The 21109-nt window shown below is 41.2% G+C and overlaps 1 protein-coding gene across 4 annotated transcripts in view; it reads left to right on the top strand.

Annotated features, from left to right (window-relative positions):
* Positions 1 to 21109, top strand: part of CTBP1 (C-terminal binding protein 1) — a 60859-nt gene that overhangs the window by 29585 nt on the left and 10165 nt on the right. For all 4 annotated transcript variants that reach the window (XM_087938083.1, XM_087938082.1, XM_087938081.1 and 1 more), the window contains exons 3-6: positions 9436 to 9580; positions 12588 to 12794; positions 14871 to 15085; positions 20891 to 21021. In XM_087938083.1, the coding sequence (XP_087794209.1) occupies positions 9436 to 9580; positions 12588 to 12794; positions 14871 to 15085; positions 20891 to 21021 (698 nt within the window). The remainder of the gene's footprint in view (positions 1 to 9435; positions 9581 to 12587; positions 12795 to 14870; positions 15086 to 20890; positions 21022 to 21109) is intronic.

Genomic DNA, 21109 nt, shown 5'->3' with positions numbered 1-21109 from the left:
AGTACATTTTACAGAACGTATTTATGGATTTTTCCAACAAGTTGGTTCATGTCAAAGAGCTACCCTGTTTCCCTGAAAATACGATCTACCCTGAAAGTAAGTCCTAGCTTGTTTTTTACATGTTCTCACCCAATATAAACCCATACCCCCAAAATAATCCCTAATTAAGATCCTGCCCACTCCAGAGTGGACGGGGGAAAATTAAGCCGGGGTGGCGTTGGAGCTGCCCTACTACTTACTTTTGGTCTTGAAGGCACACATTAAAAGAGAGAGAGAGAAGTTGAAATACACAAGTCTTAAATATGTCAAGGTTGGAAACCCTGGTTTACATAAAATGAGTATGTATCCCTAGCTTGTATGGTATGGCTGTATTATTGTTGTTGTTATTATTATTATCATCCTTCTCAACTTTTCTACTACCTTCTCTTGTTACCCTATTTCCCCGAAAATACAACCTACCCTGAAAATAAGTCCTAGCTTGATTTTTACACATGCACCCAATATAAGTTGTACCCCCAAAATAAGCCCTAATTAAGATCCTGCCCACTCCAGAGTGGATGGGTAAAAATTAAGCTAAGATGGGGATGCAGGGGGGTGGAGCCGCCCTACTCCTTACCTTTGGATGGTTGTAGCCAGGCCTCGCACAGCCCAACACCTGCCTTGCCAGCCCATTTCTTCTACAGCTGGCAAGGTTGGCAAGGCTTTCCTGAAGGCCGCTGGAGCTGTGAACAAAGCTCTGGATCGAGGTTTGTTGCCAAAGGTAGATTTTTTTAAAAAATGGCAATTTGGTTTCTGCCTTATAAAATGGGGACATTAGCCCCCCCCTCCCAAAAAAACCTGTATGAGTTGCTTCTTAGGCCTGACTTCCCACCCTGAGAAGCACAGAGGGACAATCCCTTCCTGCATTCACCTCCCAAAAGGAAATTTACCTCCACAGCAGCACCCAGAACCAAAGAATCTTGATGAGTCATGCACACGTTGTTCAGCTAAACACAACTTTTCTCGTTAGGCTGCAGGAAGAGGACGGCTGCAGCAAACGGGTCTAACCAGCTGATTTAGACATGCCGTTGCAACACAATGCATGCACCATGGAGCACCTGAACAGGGCACAAAGGCACAAATACGAGTACGCATACACACCTAAGATCAGCAGCCAAACCAGTGGAGTGTTTTGCATTTTTAAATGCATTCTGGATTCTCCACAGACAGAAAGTTACAGAGCAATGCCAGGATACTGGCAAATGCCCCTCCCCCAAGCAGGCCAACCAACCAATTACTCTCTCTGCTCTTCCGAATGCGCTATTGTGGTTGGAAACCACCAGAGTCCATGTTCAGACAGCCAAACCAACCAACGAAAGGCCGTCATTATGGAAATTTATTTATTTTTTTTAGAAATTGTGCAGGGACTGCCCTTAATTTAATGGACCCTTGGACAGAAAGCGTCCATTAAAAGAGAATGTCTGTTAAATCCAAATGGGATTTGACTCCTGTGTATAAGAGTCCGTAGACATTCTCAGTCATCCAGGTCATGGTTGTATCAACCATTCCTGTGTATTTTATGCAAAAAAAGAAAAGAAAAGAAATAGGAAATTTTCAGGACTGTCCTTGATTTAATGGACCCTTGGGGCGGAAAGGGGTGTCCGTTAAAGGAGAATGTCTGTTAAATCCAAATGGGATTTGACTCCTTGTCTATTTTACTTATTTTATGTAAAAAAGAAAAGAAATAGGAAATTTTCAGGGTTGCTTTATTACATCCAGGTAGAACTTCTCCTAAAAGCCTTGCATAACACACATTCCTAAGAGGTTTTTAAAGGGTGTGCATGAGCACACCAGCATGCCTACCGTCCCTGAGCAAATGTTTCCTTTTATTCATACCCATTTCAGGTATTAAAATTCATGTTTATACTTATATCTGTTAACTAATACATGCTCAACAAATAAAATAAATACATACATACATACATACATACATAGAGACACACCACCACTACCACTAGATAACCTTCTAGGACAATCAGGTGACAACATAATGAGTAAGACTCAAAGGTACTTTTTCAAGAGGCAACTGGGCTTTGTTTCGCTTCTCATCCAAGGAACAACAAGTTGTTGTTGTTGTTGTTCTTCTTCTTCTTCTTCTTCTTCTTCTTCTTCTTCTTCTTCTTCTTCTTCTTCTTCTTCTTCTTCTTCTTCTTCTTCTTCTTCTTCTTCATCATCATCTTCCTCTTCTTCTTCCTCCTCCTCCTCCTCCCCCTCCCCCTCCCTCCTCCATAACTCAAGAAACTTCTTTGATCTCTTCATTGGATATGTTTAAATGAGATGATTTATTTTGGACTGGGTAATCCTGGATTCTAAAATGATACTTGCTCCCACCTGCTTGTTTTAGGGTTTTCCTTCCTTCCTTCCTTCCTTCCTTCCTTCCTTCCTTCCTTCCTTCCTTCCTTCCTTCCTTCCTTCCTTCCTTCCTTCATCATATCGCTCTTATCTATCTGTCTATCTGTCTATCATCTATCCATCTATCATCATCTCTATTCTTTCTATCTATCTATCTATCTATCTATCTATCTATCTATCTATCTATCTATCTATCTATCTATCATCTCTATCTCTGTTATCTTCTTCCTCTCCTCTTCCTCCACCACTTCGCCTGAAAGGACACATCAGATGTGAGGTTGCTACACAGAGCAGCCAGAAAATGAACCATTCTCCGGTACCGATAACATGCTTGGTCTTAGCCAACCAAGAAGTCAACCAGTTAGAACCAGTTAGAGCAGCTGTTTAAAGTAAGAACCTTTTGAGTTTTGTAATCTTCCTTCTCAAGGTATCACTGGATGGGATCCTGCCTGGATTGTTGATAATATTCTAAATAAATTGTTGGTTTCTAAAAGTCTGTAGAGATTCTCAGTCCTCCAAGCCATGGTTGACTCAAATATGCTTTTTCAGGAGGCAACTGGACTTTCTTGTTTCTTCTTTTGAAGACGTTTCGCTTCTGATCCAAGAAGCTTCTTCAGCTCTGACTGGATGGTGGGGAATGCAAAATGCAAATGACCAGCTGTCTGCAAGGAATATAAATCCTTCCCTTCCTCACCATCCAGTCAGAGCTGAAGAAGCTTCTGGGATGAGAAGCGAAACGTCTTCAAAAGAAGAAACAAGAAAAGTCCAGCTGCCTCCTGAAAAAGCATATTTGGGACATGTTGGTTTCTACTTTGGGAATATAAATTATGGCTTAGTTGGTTACTGTTTGCATAACATTTTCAGAGAACATATAGGAGTTATGAAAGAATGTTAGGTGACTATATTAATATCACACAGAGATATATGTCTCTGTGTACTGTATGGTAATACTCACCTTTATTAAGTTTCAGAGGGAGACAGAATTCAATATGTGTGTGTGTGTGTGTGTATTAGAAATAATCTCTTACTCTGAATTAAAGGCATTAAAAAGTTGTATATAAAATATTCGGTAATCAAAGTGGCATTAGAATTATATAACAAAATGACTTCATACTCTAAGTTTAAACCTAAATGTCAAAAATATAATAGCATTAGAGTTATATAACAAAATGCCTTCTTACTCTGACTTTAAACTTAAACATTAAAAAATGCAATATACATGCCTAATTGCAAAAATGAAAATACACAATATTTCTATAAGAACAGATCTAATCATCCAGTCCTAAAAACGAAACTTCATTTTTAATCTTTCTCAAGCAAAAAAATCCAAAATGGTTTCCAAAGTAACACATTTAATCTACTACAGTATATATTATAATCCACAAATAAGCTTTGAAAAGAGAACGATTAGGTGACTACACCTGTTTATAAAAATAAAATGATCAAAAGTGAATAATTGGGCTTTAGAATAATAACTATACGCTAAGCAAACAATTTAATGATCCTTCAAACAGGATATATAAAGCATATTCATTGCTGGATTTGTGAAAACCATTATGTCAAACCTTTAATAAAAGAGACTCTAAAAACTTTTCTTTCTTCTTTATCTTTGTGTAGAAGTGCATTAGAATTCTTCCCTGTTTTGCTTTCTGCATTTGCAAACAGTAAAACTGTCAAATTTTATCTTCTGCCTTTTATTTAAACAATAGCACAAGAGCTTTCCTCAGGGCAGTTATTTTTTTTCCCACTCTTTCTATTGTAATAAGCCACAAAGTTTGGAGGGAGGGTTTTTTAATATATATTTTAAAAGTTTGCCTTGAATTTCTGCGTCTGGCAATTTTAACGAACATGCTGCATTTTAGTTTTGCCCTTAAATAAGGAGATTGCGCTACACAGATAGCTGATTTTGTGGAGCAGAGTTGGTGAACGTAGGCAGAGAGAAGGGAAAGAACCATTTTAATTCGCAAACGAAAAGGATGAAATATACGTTAGAAAGTGTCATTTGGTGTCATCAAGATTGTCGTGGGTAGGGATGCGAAGCTTGGGGATAGTTGCACGTTACGCTTCAGCGAACTTAAATTGTGGAAGAACTTAGAAATGACTTTGGGAGGGAAATTGAGCCGTATGTCGAATGAATACAATTTAGGGGGAAGATGATTCCTTTAAATGATGTGAACGGATGGCTGCGGATGAGACGAGAATACAGAAAATGGAGTGGAGACACTTGGAGAGAATGAGAATTGGCTCTTCTGAGTACGTCTTTTAGGCAAAAGTCAGTTCATCGCTGCAGATAGAAAAGGAAAGAATCAAAAATCTTGACTGATTTGTTTAATGTGAAAGAGAGAGAGGGATAATTAGTGAAGGATGCAAAGTCAGTAGAGGGTTTGAATTTGGGATAAACTATATTCTGGTAGCCCCAAAGCTGGACTTTTCTTCGTTTTTCCTTGAAGAAGTTTCACTTCTCATCCCAGAAGCTTCTTCATTTCTGACTGAAGAATTGAACTGTTAATCAGAACTGAAGAAACTTCTGGGATGAGGAGCAAAACCTCTTCAAGGAAAAAGAAAGCCCAGTGGCCTCTTGAAAAAGCACTTTTGAGACAATCATGACCTGGACAACTGAGAATCTCCATAGATTTACGGTATATTTTGGCAGTGTCAAGAGTAGTCTTGAAAAAAGAAGCAGACCTGGGAGATGAAGAGAAAGAAACTAGATTGAAAGTAAAATAATAGCAGGGAGGGAAAGTATGAATCATATTCAGAAAAAGAACGAGAAGATAGATGAATCTTCCCCTGCATGAATGGAAAAGGGGTGTGGAAGGTGGGGTGAAAATAATTGTGTTAGACTGCCAGGGAAAAGTTTTTAATGAAGAAAATGAAAAAAAAAAATACATGGTGGAACGGAGACACAAAAGGCTGCAGATAAAAAAAAATGCACGTGAGTGAAGTTTGCTGCAGTAATAAGAAAAAACAAGATTAAAAGGAAGATGTGTAATATGCATAGAGAAAAGAGAATTGCAGAGAGCAGGGAGGATTAAAAGAAGCTGAGGGAATGCAGGATGTTTTTGAGGGAAATAAATGTCTTTAAGAAGGTGAGAACATGAAGGCAGGAATGGACTCAAAATTAAGAATACACGATATGATCTGGGGTGAATATGGAGTGAAGGAATATATTAAAGGTTTGCATTGGAAGGATATTGAAGTAGGGAAGAAAAGAATGAAAATGAAAGTTATAAATATTCTGCCTAAGGAAACAAATATAAATATAAAAAGAATTAATAAATGCTGTGAAGATGATGAAAAATAGTAGGCAGCAGGTGCTGATTGTGTACCAGCAAAATATTAAAATATAAATGTGTTATATGGAGTGGGTGTGTAATATATTTATGGACGGTGAATATACAAGGAATGTTTGTGGTAATATTGATTAACTGAACGTATGAGTACTTTTATGGGGAAAGGATATGATTGAAAACCCAAATTAATGTCAGTGAATAAGAAATGTCGATTGCAAGAATGTAGGATGCAACAAAGAATATTTTTTGATCTTAATGTTGCAAAAACCAAGGAAATATTGTATGTATTATAGAGAATACATTTAGGGGAAGCAACATTTGAGAGATTTCCTTAAGCCTGATTGTCTAATGAAGTATTAAACCGATGGTCTTATTTAACTTGGAATCATGGGGCTGCAAGGGATCTTGAAGGTCTTCTAGTCCAACCCCCTGACCAATAGAGAAGTCTTTGCACCACAAATGGTTATCCCATCTTTTCTTGAAGACCTTCAGTGATGGATCACACACAACTCCAGGCAAGCTGCTCTATTGGTTAATTGTTCTCACTGTCAAGAATATTCCAGACAAGGAATATTCCAATATTCTGACAGTGAATATTCCAATATTTGAGGGGCTGCCCCAAAGAAGAGAGGGGGTCAACTTATCCTCCAAAGCACCTGAGGGCAGGACGAGAAACAAGGGATGGAAACTAACCAAGGAGAGAAGCAACCTGGAATTAAGGGAGGAATTTCCTGACCGCGGGAACAATTAAATCAGCATAACTGCTTTCCTCCAGAAGTTGTGAAGGCTCCATCACTGGTGGTTTTTTAAAAAGAGACTGGATTACCACATTTATACATAGTCATACTTTCATTTCCATCTATCTTATATAATATCACCTCATGTCATTATCCATTCCACTCATATTTAAATAAACGTCCATTTCATATTTCAATTCATTAATTCAATATCATTTCATCCACGCATAAATTTTCAGTTCTTTATCCCCTATTATTTCCATTTTCAGCTTACCACCTGTTTTATTTTATATTACACATCATTATTATCCTTAATTTTCTCTAGACTGATATATAATAAACAATCTAAAAAGAGTAAAAATAAAATAAAACTAATATATTTAGGATTGACGTGGTATATCCCCTCAGTCTAGGTAATTTAATAATTTTTCATTCCCCTACTTTAATCATAATGAAGAACTCTCATTATACATTTCTATTATCCATTAAATAATCAGCTGTATATTTTAAAATGCGTATATCTATATCTATATATCTATGTCTATCTGTCTGTCTGTCTGTCTGTCTATCTATCTATCTATCTATCTATCTATCTATCTATCGATCTATCGATCTATCGATCTATCTATCTACATACAAACACAAAAAATCCCAATAATAATAACTTCTTAATATCTCTCATTTTATCTTCGCTTTTCTTATATATAATTCTATAATAATCATGTTTTTTCTTTCTTTCCACTTAGCCAAAATTTATCTATATATTTTAATAAATTCCCATTCCCCTGTTTTTAATCCGCAAAGATACTCTCATGATAAAATACTTTATATCCCCATATAATCCCTTCTATTTTATCATATTTTCTATTTTCTCATATCCTTTATATAATCAATTACCTTTTCTATTTCATATATACCATCCAAGGTCCCCTCCAACTCTGGTATTCTCTGGTTAAATTCCCCCTTATTTCCAGGTTGAATCTCCCACCTAATGAGCTGCATTTTTTGTCTTTTTACTCATTGCTTTTGTCCTCAGGTTCTTTCGAGAATAGAATTAGAATGACAGTTGGAAGGGATTTTGGAGGTCTTCAGGCACCAACTACTTCAGACAAATGGTTGTCCAATCTCTTGTTAAAAACACAAATTGAATAAATTGACCGCCGCCCCTTCTCTGTGACAGCCCCTTAAGTATTGGAAGATGGCTACCATGTCTCCTCCAAGCCTTCTCTTCGTTAGGCGGCGAGACCTGATTCTGTTAGCTTCCAGACTTCTAATTATCTTTGTTGCTCTTCTCTGCACACTTTCTAGGGTTTCAGCACCCTTTTTGTGTTGTGGTGACCGGAACAAGGCACAATATTCCAAGTGTGGCCTCACTAGAGCAGTATCAAGTGGTACTATTACTTGCTATCTACTTGCAAGTTTGAAAAACCACGAAGCAAATAGATTTAAAACAGCCTGAGAAGCGTATGAGATATTTCACACCTATTTTCTAGTCAAAATCCACATTAAGCCTTAAACTAAAGAAATACTTGCTGACACTATTGCAATCATTGAAAGAATAGCATGAGTAGTAAATAATGCGTACCACCAGTCGTATAAATTATACAAGAAGTTAACAAGTGAACCCTGAAACCCAAATTCTAGATAAAAGATTGCTGTCTACAATCAGTACGATTTTCAGTTAAAATTAAAAATTCTGTGTCAGGTTTACTTTTTAAAAATAAAGTTTTTTTTAAAAAAAAAAAAGACTTGGAGGCACAATTTAGTTCTTCCCTAGAAGGAATCAAAAGGTTTTTTTTTCCAATAAAAGGCATATAATTCTTTGCAGCTGCTGAGATATACAATGCCAATTCGGTATATTTGGATGGGATTTAAAGCATGGTAAAATGTAATAAAAAATATTTTAGAGGGGTATTTCCCTGGGATTTTCACTTTCAAAATTCATTCCATTTTCCAATATTTTGAGCTTTATTCTATTTGCCACCACATATGAAATAAAATCCGACCGGCTTCTTATATTTCCAAGAAGTTGAAGAAAAAGAGTTTCATTTTAGAAGTAAAGGACTAAAGTAAATATGCGGAGGATAAAACATCTTATGCCAATTTTCTCTGAATATAATGTTCAAAAGAAATGTCATCCCCCTTTTTCCATTGAAATTCCCACTGCGCATCTCTATAACTATATATATGTATGTATATTCTCTGTTTGTTTAATCGTGCAGTCTGCGACTTGTTCAGATTCTTAGTCATACTTCACTAAACTTTATCCACCTAACGATGATCAGTACTGCAAGATGTTCAGATTCAAACTTCTCCATGTCTTGAGTGTTTTTTTGTAATTCTTTTTATGGTCACCCAGCTTATTTGAAGACAGAGAAATCAGCTGAATCCAGAAAAGGACCATCTAGTGACTAGACAGTGGATCAGCTACATAGATGGATGGACGGATGGATGGGTAACATGGCTGGATAACATGGATAGATAAGGACATGATGTATGGATGTATAAATGGATAACATGGATAGATATAAAGACATGATGGATGGATGGATGGATGGATGGATGGATGGATGGATGGATAACATGGATAGATAAAGAATCGTCGATGGATGGATGGATGGATGGGAGGGTGGGTGGATAGATGGATGGACGGTTGGTTGATCGGATAACATGGATAGATAAGGACATGCAAGTATGTATGTATAGATGGATAATATGGATAGATAAAGACATAGTCAATGGATGGATGGATGGATAACATGGATAGATAAAGACATATGTACACCGAGAGCATTTGCACCAAGACAAATTGTGCGTCCAATCACACTTGGCCAATAAAGAATTCTATTCTATTCTATTCTATTCTATTCTATTCTATTCTATTCTATTCTATTCTACTCTATATAGTGGGTGGGTGGCAGGTGTTTCGTCTGAGTACCAAGGAAAGCTTACTACTACTAGATCATAGTTTTCTCCTAGTAGGGAAAATTACTGGATCTCTTTTTGTTTTGCAGGTACTGAATGAAGCTGTGGGGGCCCTGATGTATCACACCATCACTTTAACCCGTGAGGACTTGGAGAAATTTAAAGCACTTCGAATAATCGTTCGAATTGGAAGCGGTTTTGATAACATCGATATCAAATCTGCTGGGGACTTAGGTATTCCATGTCCATCCATGTCTTTCAACGCAGGGTCTGCTTTAACCAAATTGGGGGCGTTCAAATAGCAAGGCCTATCTTGCCATAATTTGGAAGTTTGGGCCTTTATTTTGCAGGGGTCCCTTTTAGCTTGCATGGAGAATGAAACCATAACTCTGAAGGAATGGAGGGGTTTGGTTCCGGGGCCCGAGAAACACGATATTCTGAAAATCAGTGGGTGACCGTGGCTGGTGAAAATATTGATAGCAAGATCGCGAGGATATGGCCGAAATGTACGTTCACCCATGCCCCAAATTGGTGGGTGGAACAGAACGACATGCCAAACCTGGAAAGCACCCAAAGTCTTTTATCATAGATGAGAAATTGGGCAGCTTTTCCCCAACCGAAAGATTATAAAGACCGTTTATACCCCCTTGACTTTTTTTAATTTATGCATTTCTTTGCTGATTTGGATTGCCTGTAGTTTCCTTGGGCAGGTTTTGGAAGGGGTTTGCCCTTCCTTGCTGTCCAGGGCTGGGAGAAGGTGACTGGCCATAGGTCACCCAGGTGCCTTCAGGCCTAAGTGGAACTAGAACTCATGGTCCCCTGTGCCTTTCGCCACTAGGTCAAACTTTTTATTCGGGACGTTATTTTATTGAATATATTCAGTAAGTTCTACACGGCAGTTGTTTCTCGCCTTGCCCTAACTTGCAAAATCTGGATAATAAATTCATCCACTCCAATTACAGTCTCGGAGCGCTTAGAAAGAGTTGACATCAAAAGGAAGGCAGCTTCCTCTTCTTCGTAGCCTTCACTTGCATTCGGATGATTTAACCTCCCCACTCAAAATATTAACTTCCGCTTGTTTTTTTCTTATTTCTGTGATAATTTTCCCTCTTTTCCTGTGGGGGTCTCGTTTTAGACCCGGACCCTGCAGATTGAAAGTATTCCTTTATGACGTTTGCAAACGAATGGACAAGTTAGTGATTATTCCCAGGTGCTTGGTTCTAATTTTATTCCTAAAGGAGAGGAGACTGCTTCAGGAATTGTGGGTGCTTCCCAACCCTGGAGGCTTTTAGGAAGAGACTGGACAGCCGCTTGTCTGGAATGGTGGAGGATCTCTTGCTTGTGCAGAGGGTTGGACTAGAAGACCTCTGAGGCCCCTCACAACTCTGTTCTTCTGCACTGTTCTGTCAGCTCCAAATGTTAGGTTTTACAACGCACTAAACTGGCAAGTGGTTGGCCACCAGATGCTTTAAAACAGGGGTATCCAACCTTGGCAACTTTAAGACTTGTGGACTTCAACTCCCAGAATTCCTCAGCCAGCTTTGCTGGCTGAGGAATTCTGGGAGTTGAAGTCCACAAGTCTTAAAGTTGCCAAAGTTGGACAACCCTGCTTTAAAAGGATGGGGGCTTTGGGCCAGACCTGAGGTTGTGTGGAGGCCTGTACGCCTTTCTGATGCTTCAGGAATCATCATCACTCCAGAGATTCCCTATTCTGACATGTTCTCAGTTCCTCAGCCAGGAACCTGGAAGGAATAGGATTCCTGTCAACTCATAAAATATTTCTATGGTCTTTTTAGAGTTGCCAACAGAAAGGGAGGGAGGTGGGGAAAGGTGTTTGCTTGGAAATCGAAAGTGCATTCCATAAATAGTTTTTCAAAGATACTAACTAGGTGACTGAAGTTTCTGCCACGCAAAATTCTAACTGGAGAATATGATGGATGACTCTGGGCTGTGGATGTGTCCCATTGGAGGATATGAATTATGATACACCCAGGGGTTGGACAATTCTCTTTCTCTTTTTTTATTTAAAAAAAAGGTTGGTTGATTGGTTAAACTCAGGAAGTAATCAAGGACCGCCATGAAACCGTGTTCCCCCTATGGTCCTTTTCCTCCTGGGTAACCGACTTATTTCTGCTTCTGAAGGACTTTGCTTGGGAACTTCCATCTCATGACGATGGAAAGTCCAATCCCAGGAAGGAAAGATCTGGAACTGAGGGAGCAGTTTAAGGGGATGGTGTGGGTTGGGTGGCCTTCCTTGCCCAAACACCCATTGGATGTTCTCCCACCATCGCTTTCAGATCGCCGTGGTTAGTGTGTCTCCAGTATGACCTATCACAGGCATCTTATATATTATCTTGGGTTTTCTACTGCAAAAGATGTCTGAAGATTGGCTTTGTCCCAAGTCAGGGCCCACCCAGCCTTGTAGCCAAATATTTAATTGTGTACATTTGTAATCCGGCAATATTCCTCTCCTAAGTTGTCTCGTTGAGCTATATTTAAATCGTATCGCACTCTAAGCATAGAGCCGCTTCCCTGAGAATATGCCTCATTTAATTGGGTGACATTTACGGAGATTTAAAATGCAACATCGATTACTTGCAGCAATTTTAATCCTAAAATCTCTGTGCTTTTCTGGTCGTCATCTATTTTCTTTTTTTTAACATGCCAGAAATCTTAACGTTTCTAATAGAATTGCGGGAAAAAAAAGGAAGTTTTCTGTACAGACTTTAAAACCATTCATTTAGCTATGGCATGCATGCTGGAAGTGGCACGCGGAGCCATCTCCGCCGGCATGTGAGCTGTCACTCCAGAGCGTGCCTATGCGCGCACTTTTGGCAGGCAAGGACAGAAAGGTTAGCCACCACTGGTTTAGCAGTTACTCAGAGTTATAACAACACTGAAAGACAGGGGCACGATGGTTTTTCACAGCCACTACTGCAGCATTCCCACGGCCATACGATAAAAAATTTGGCCACTGGCACTTATTTACAACAGTTGTGATGTCCCGGGGTTGCGTGTTCACTATCTGTGACCTCCCCCAGCCAACTTCTAACCAGCAAAGTCAAGGAGAGAAGCCCGATTCCCTTAATTACTGTCTCGCTTAGCGACAGAAATATTGAGCGTAAGTCGAGTTCTGCCTGTAGATCATTTGGTGTCCAGCTGACTCTTTGCGAAAGCGGCTTGAGAGGCGGCCTTTGCCATCCCAGTGCCAACCCCCCGTCATCTCCTCCTTCCTCTGCAGGGATCGCCGTTTGCAACGTCCCGGCTGCGTCGGTGGAAGAGACGGCGGACTCAACGATGTGCCACATCCTGAACCTCTACAGGCGAACCACCTGGCTGCACCAGGCTTTGCGAGAAGGCACAAGGGTGCAGAGCGTGGAGCAGATTCGGGAAGTGGCTTCTGGAGCTGCCAGGATCAGAGGAGAGACGCTGGGGATTATTGGGCTGGGTGGGTCCAACTGTCTTAGTTGTACGGCCAAGGATGCTCTGGTTCTTGTGCAGTTGCTCAATCGTGGCTGACGCTTTGCGACCCTTAGTATGCCAGGCCCTCCTGCACTCCCTTGTCTCTCAGAGTTTGCCCGTGTGTCATGTTTGTTGCATCAATGAATTTCCTCCTCTGCCGTCCCCTTCTCTTTTCACCTTCCATCTTTCCCAGCATCAGGGTCTTCTCCAAGAAGTCCTCTCTTCTCACTTGGGTGGCCGGTGGAGGACGAGCCCTCCTTGTCCTCCTGGAGTTTGCCCAAACGTCATGTTTGTTGCGTCAGTGACACCATCTGCCCACCTTCTCTTCTGCCGTCCCCTTCTCTTCTTGACTTCCATCTTTCCCAGCATCAGGGTCTTCTCCAAGGAGTTCTCTCTTCTCATTAGGTGGCCAAAATATTGGAGCTTCTGCACCTGTCCTTCCAAGGGGCAAATGGAGTTGAGTTCCTTTAAGGTTGACTGATTTGATCAGCTGGCTGGGGAATTCTGGAAATTGAAGTCCACACAACCAAAGGCTGTCCAGGTTGAGACACGCTGCTCTAAATAGCAACAGCAACAGCACTTAGACTTATATACCGCTTTACAGTGCTTTACAGCCCCCTCTAAGCAGTTTACAGAGTCAGCCTCTTGCCCCCCCGACAATTTGGGTCCTCGTTTTAGCAACCTGGGAAGAATGGAAGGCCAATTTTGAGCCGGTCAGGATCGAACTCCTGGCAGTGGGCAGAGTTAGCCTGCAGTACTGCATTTAACCACTGCGTCACCATGGCTCCAGTGGAAGCTACTCAAAAGCCAAAGGCAGCCCATACGGAGCCTGCAATAGAGACGTCCCATGTCCTCTTTGGCAAGTGCTGGGAAGCTTCTGGGCTCCTGCATTTGGTACCAACTGAAGCCTCACAAAAGTTCTTCAAGGCAACCCCATAGGGTAGTTTAGCAAGAGCACATAATTATATACCACTCCATAGTGCTTTACAGAGTCAGCATGTATTGCAATATGGGTCGTTATTTTACCAACTTTGGAAGGACGGAAGGTTGAATCAACCTTGAGCCTGTCAGAATTGAACTGCCAAGAGTGGGCAGAATCGGCCTAAAATACTGCATTCTTACTACTGTGCCACCATGGCCCGATAGATAGATAGAAATAACAATAGCACTTAGACTTACAGACTACTTCACAGTGCCTTACAGCCCTCTCTAAGCAGTTTATAGAGTCAGAATCTTCCCCCCACAACAATCTGGGTCCTCATTTGACCGACCTCAGAAGGACAGAAGGCTGAGTCAACCTTGAGGTGGTAAGGATTGAACTGCTGGCGGTGGATATAGTTAACCTGTAATACTGCATTCTAACCACTCCCTTCCTTCCTTCCTTCCTTCCTTCCTTCCTTCCTTCCTTCCTTCCTTCCTTCCTTCCTTCCTTCCTTCCTTCCTTCCTTCCTTCCTTCCTTCCTTCCTTCCTTCCTTCCTTCCCTCCCTCCCTCCCTCCCTCCCTCCCTTCGCAATAGCACTTACACTTCCATACCGCTTCACAGTGCTTTACAGCCCACTCTAAGTGGTTTACGGAATCAGCCTCTTGCCCCCAACAGTCTGGGTCCTCAGTTTACTGACCTCGAAAGAATGCAAGTCTGAGTCAACCTCGAGCTGGTCAGGATTGAACTACTGACAGTGGGAATGCAGTCAGCCTGCAATACTGCATACTAACTATTGTGCAACCATGGCCTGATAGACAGATAGATAGAAATAGCACTTAGACTTATAGACCACTTCACAGTGCCTTACAAACCCCCTCTTGGGTGGTTTATGGAGTCAGCCTTTTGCCCCCAACAATCTGGGTCCTCATTTGACTGACCTCAGAAGGACAGAAGGCTGAGTCAACCTTGAGCTGGTCGGGATCGAACTGCTGACAGTTGGGAATGCAGTCAGCCTGCAATACTTCATTCTGACCACTGGGGCCACCCCGTACAATTTAGCACCCCTGTACAATCCCAATTTCCAAAAGGGGCCGTAAGGCTCCGTGCCTTGTCTGAAAAAGCACCTCCCTCCCTTGCAGGTCGAGTGGGCCAGGCCGTTGCATTGCGTGCCAAAGCCTTCGGCTTCAACGTCATTTTCTATGACCCGTATCTCTCGGACGGCATCGAACGGGCCCTTGGCCTTCAGCGGGTCAGCACCCTGCAAGATTTGTTGTTCCACAGCGATTGTGTCACCCTGCATTGCAGCCTCAACGAGCACAATCATCACTTGATTAATGACTTCACCATTAAACAGGTAAGGACCTAACGGGAGTTGTAACTCTTTACATTGTGATTGTGGTTGTCCGGGTGGGGGGGATTACAATTACCTGTAGCAATGCTTGGGGAAGTAGCGTGGTCCTGCTCCTGTAGCCCTTTTATTGAAGCTGTATTACCAATAAGGGAGGATATTTGTAGCTCAGGGTTGAAGTGAAGGGTCCTTGGTGCTCTCTGAGCTGGGTGGTTTTCTTGCAGACGTTTCATGACCCAACTAGGTAACACCATCAGTGATAGAAGGGAGTGGGGTTTGCAGAGAGGAGGAGGAGGAGGAGGAGAAGGAGAGGAGGATGACTGTGTGATCCTTGGAGCTGTCTGAACTTGGTGGTTTGCTTGCAGACGTTTCATGATCAAACTAGGTAACGTCATCAGTGCTAGAAGGGCTTTAGTGAGGGGAGGAGAAAGAGAACAACAACAACAAAATTAACAACAACAACAACAACAATCCTTGGTGCTCGCTGAGCTTTTCTTGCAAACGGTTCATGACCCAACTAAGTAACATCATCAGTCCTAGAAGGGAGTGGGGCTTGCTCTCTTTCTCTACGTGATGGCTGGGATTCCCTACTGTCCACGGACGATGTTACCTAGGTTGGGTATTGAAATGCCTGCAAGAAAGCAACCCTGTAGCTGTACTACTATTAGTAGTAGTAATACTATTATGGTCTGCATGAGCAGGTGAAGCATTCCGCTGTGCAACTACGCTACATTTCTGCTCACTTCAGTGTGTCGTGTGCCGTTGGATTTGTCACCAGTTTCTTTTGGGGGGGGGGAGGTGATCTCCCCTAATGCCATTGCCCATCTTGCAGTTGAAAGTTAAGCCACCTCGGGATATTTCTGCACCCCGAGAATTTCATAAGTATTTGGTTATGGTGAGGGACTGGCGCCCCCTTGTGTTCCAAGGGAGTAATTGGAACCGTCTTCTTTTATTCTATATAAATTTATACAGAAAATGACTTGTGGAGAAGAATCAAACAAGAAAAGTTTCTGCAATGACTGGAAACTTTTAATTTCCCCAGAATATTTTGCCCAGCTAGTCCTTGCTCAACGACCTCTTGTTCAGCAGCTGTTGTAAGTTACGACAGGGCTGAACAAGGGAGACTTAACAACTGGTCCTTGAAGATGCAACCTTGAAGTTAACAGTATGTGATTTGTGCAACCGTCTCACAGTTACGACAGTCATAAACATAAACAGTGTGTTGTCCTGGTAGTTAATTTTGAGAAATAGTAATGTAATAACAATGTTCTTCATAACAACAATAATAATCACAATGACTACCTAGAACGCCATAACCGAGTTGCTAAAATCATCCACTGGATACTGTGCCAAAAGGTTGGATTTGAGTATAGTAACAACTACTGGGACCATCAGGTTGAGAAGGTTCTGGAGAATGAAAAGGTCAAGATCTTGTGGGACTTCTAGAATTCAGACTGACAGGCACTTGGCCCACAACACGCCTGACATAACAATGGTTGAAAAGAAAAAGGGTTGGTTCATTGACATTGCAATACCTGGTGATGCACGAATTGTAGACACACAGCAAGAAAAAAAATCACAGAGTATTGAGACTTACAAATTGAAGTTGAGCAACTTTGGAAAAAGAAATTGTGTGTTATCCCAACTGTCATTGGAGCCCTTGGAGCCATACCTAAAGGGCTGCCTCACTATTTGGAAATCCTGAATTTATCAGACTTGAACACCCTGATTCTACAAAAAAACACCCTGCTTGGAACAGCTTATATCCTCTGATACTACCTGAACAGTTCCTAGGTCCTTGGTCAGGACTTTGAACTACCAACCAGCCCAAAGGCTGCGAGTCTCACCAAAGATATAATAATAATAATAATAATAATAATAATAATAATAATAATAATAATAATAATAATAATATAATTGCTTATTCATTTTAGTAAACCTTCCTTATATAATTAATCATTCTCTTAAGCTTTTAAATTTCTAACTTCTGCTTCTGTTAGTTATCCATTGATAAAACACATCCCATGTTAAAAGGTATTCTGTTTTTTCCTTCTCCTCAATTTTTAGTATTAATCTATCCATTTCTGCACATTCTATTTTTTTTAATGTATTTTTATTGAGTTTCTTTTATTACATCATAAAATATCGTAATTTTTTAAATTACACTTTCATCCGTAGAGATCTCTTCATTTTTCCATTGTTGTGCAAACAGAATTCTGGCCGCTGTTAACATATGTAAAATTAAATATGTATTCCCTTTACTGTATTTTTTTCTGGTAAGATACCCGACAAAATATTTCTGGTTTTAAATCCAGATGTTGTTTTACTATTTTTTTCTAACTAGACATGTATTTTTGTCCAATATTTTTTTTTGCCTTTGGGCATATCCACCAGATGTGATAATATGAACCCAGTACCTGATTAAATTTCCAGCATTTAGCGGACATGTTCTTGAACATCTTTGCCAGCAGTCTTGCTGGTGGAAAGTGCCATCTTTAAAACATTTTATATAGATTTTCCTTATATGTAGCTGACATTGTTAATGTGATGACCCAAAGGGGCATGGCACAAAGGCAACCCAGTCACATAAGCGAGAAGTATCCCTTTAGTACCTCCAACTTTGCCCCCAAATGTCCAGGTTATCTTCGCCTGGAGAAAAACTCTCTCAGGAACAGCCTTTAAGTGGAGGAAATTCAGTCTGAAAACAAAGTGCATACAAACTGTAGCTAAAAATCCACACAAACCATGCTATAACAATTAACTTGACAGGGGCAGGAGAAGGAATTCCAGACTTGAAAGGCCAGCAAAACACACACACAATTGGGAAGACGCCAATTGTGACACAGATAAGCCTCGACAATACCAGACAATTCACGATTTACACCCAACAACTTGCTGTGCACAGCTTCCCTTTTTAAACACTGTATTCCCAGCTGTAGCTAATGGAGGGAATCAGGGCCCTTTCCTCCCCTGTAAACCATGCAACCCACGTTGCTCCCTTCTCCGTTCCTCCCTGCGTGCCCTAGGATGAAGGGAGGTGGGCCTAGGTCTCTCTTGCTTCTGTCTGATTTTGTCCAAGAATTCAGGTTGTCCTCCACACCATCACGAATGCAAGTTTGTAGCCCTAATTTCTCCTTCTCCTTTTGAGACGGGTTGCAGAAACTCTGTGTCTTTGAACCCTACTGGTTTCAAAATTAGATTCTGAACTCCCTGGGGGTACAGGATGCTTCTCAAAAGCAATGGAAAGCTGCTCAGAGCTGTGGAATCAGAAATAAATAAGCCTTCGGTGAATTTTAATCAGCTGCCTTGTTGCTGCAGGATTTATATAATTTTTAATCCTTTTTTATTATTGTCATCATGGCAAGAACCGTAGAAATGGGGGGTTGTTAAGTCAGAATAGATAAAAATTTACACATCAAAAGGAGATAGATAGATTCGATCAGGCTTCTGTTTCTCTTTTGAATATTTTTTTTTGGAGCTCTGCTTGTCTAATGCTGCATTTTCTGAACTTTGAATTAAATGAGTCTGAACAAGCATTGAGTCTCGATCTGGAAAGTCTAGCCACTTGTAGAACAAGATTAACATAATTTGCAAGTGAAATTCATGGTGTGTTTCAAAATGGGTATTATATGATTCAGAGAATTCAAGATAAAAGGATACCATTTACTGCACACTTCTAAAAGCTTAAACAGTTCTTGTTGAAATAGGTTTGGTTATAAAACCAGCGTGTGAATCAAAGTGGCTTTTGTCAGAAACCTTCAGTGGATGAATGTCAATCCAAGAGGTGTTTTCAGTTGCTTTTGTGTTTCCCAGTGTTGTGTCATGCTGGACAACTCTCAAAATGGTTCTTTTTTTGGTTGTTGTTCTGATTGACACGTTAAAACTGAAAGATAATTTAACAGCTTTAGGTGTTTTTCGCTCACGATTCTAACTTGTCAATGGAAAAAAAAAAAGCATAAGAATGCTAGTTAAAGTGCTGAATAGGTCACAAGAAACCAGCTTTGGTTCTTTTTCCTGGAAGGCTGAATCGATCTATCAGCATTGCTCTTCCTGATAAGCCAGGATATTAAAAGGGTTGGACCCTTGTTTAAATGACACACGGAGTGATGTTTCTCCCATTTGTTCCGGAGATAATTAAGTGTGTTCTGTAATCTTTCTCATCATAATTGTATATTTTCTTCAGAGAACTGTAAGGACTACGGGTGACATAAGCAGTCTTCCAATACCTTAAGGCAGGGGTCACCAACCTTTTGGACCTCGGGGACCACCAAGCTCATAATTTTAAATCCCGCAGACCAGAAAATCCCCCAAAAAGTCTGCAGGAAAATTCCCCACTCCGTTTTCCTACCAATTGATCGTTCTTTATTTGGGATCGCAGGATACCATCTCCAGCTCCATTCTCAGGGTGGGGGAGAGAGAGAGAGAGAGACTTTTGGCTTCATGCAAGGAAAGCAGCAGAAGCAGCCGAAGTCTTTCTTTCCCTCCCCCAAACTCCGCCAGAAATGAGTCCTTGTGAGACTTCTTGTGCCAGCACAGCCTCTTGGCGCAGGAGGCCTTGCAGTGTCCCAAAGACTCATTTCTGGCAGAGTTTGGGGGAGAGAAAGAAAGACTTTAGCTGCTTTCCTTGCATGCAGACAAAAGCAGAAGAAGAAAGAAGCGGAAAGAAGCAGCCCAGTGGCCAGGCCAGGTGCGTGGGGTGAGTGGGGCAAGTTCCCCCCCTCCGCCCTTTCCCCCTTCCCCTCACTACCTCGTGTTGTTCACAATGCAAGCAATGCAAGCCTTGTGTTTCCACAGGCCATGTGGGCAATGAAGACTTGTGTTCCTGCGCAGACTGGATTAATTGCTTTGGGGGTGACATTTCTCTGCGGACCACCAAATTTTTCTCGCAAACCACCAGTGGTCCCTGGCCCACTGGTTGGCAACCACTGCTTTAGGGGATGTCACAGAGAAGAGAAGAGGGGGTCAAGCTATTTTCCAAAACACCTGAAGGCAGAACAAGAAGTAATGGATGGAACTAATCAAGGAGAGAAGCAACCTAGAACTACTGTATATGTCTGTGGAGATTCTTTGTCAAGAAGCAACTGGACTTCTTGGTCTTTCCTTGAAGATGTTTCACTTCTCACCCAAGAAGCTTGAGAGCTGAAGAAGCTTCTTGAATGAGAAACCAAACGTCTTCAAAGAAAAACCAGGAAGTCCAGTTGCTTCTTGAAAAAACACCTTTGGAACAACCTAGGAATAAGGACAATTGTACCGACAATTAGAACAATTAATGGAATGGATTGCCTTCAGAGGTTCTGGGTGCTCCATCACTGGAGGTGTTCAAGAATAGACTAGACAACCATTTTACCCTGTTAGATTTGCAAATGAAAGCTTTATTGCCACTGTGTAGCTGGTCATTTTCTTTTATTCTGTTGCAGTCTTTTTCCTGTTACTGAATCTTGCGTTTATTTCTTGTAGCCAGGTATGACTAGGCCTAAAGGAAAAATGACCAGAAAAGCCTCTCCAAAGCAGAGTGGCACAGCGGAAGTGAGTCGGGCCTGTAACCTGTGAGAAATTCTGTATATAGCCCTACAAAATAAACGCTGCACAGTCAACATGTGCTTTCCTGCTTCCTTGTCACAGTTAAGCAGAAAAGCACATGTTGACTGTGCACTGTTTGCTCTATAGAGCAATACACAGAATTTCTAACAGACTGGGATGGTATGGGATCTCCTGATTGAGCAGTGGGGTTGGACTAGAAGATCTCCAAGGCTCTTTCCAACTCAAATATTCCATTAATTGCATGATGCTTCATCTTTTCACACCCTACAGATGCGACAAGGAGCGTTCCTTGTGAACACGGCTCGCGGAGGACTGGTGGACGAGAAAGCTCTTGCACAAGCACTGAAGGAAGGCAGAATACGGGGAGCAGCCTTAGATGTCCATGAATCAGAGCCATTCAGGTGACTGGACAACTCAATCTTTAAAACCAGAGCTTGAAGGCCCTTGAAATAATATAGTGCCATCTCCACTTTGTGAGAATTCTTAGCA

Source organism: Pseudonaja textilis, chromosome 8, assembly GCF_049901715.1.
Source record: "Pseudonaja textilis isolate UNSWEBS1 chromosome 8, rPseTex1.2, whole genome shotgun sequence".
Lineage (NCBI taxonomy): Eukaryota > Metazoa > Chordata > Lepidosauria > Squamata > Elapidae > Pseudonaja > Pseudonaja textilis.
This window is presented reverse-complemented; position numbering and strand designations above follow the sequence as displayed.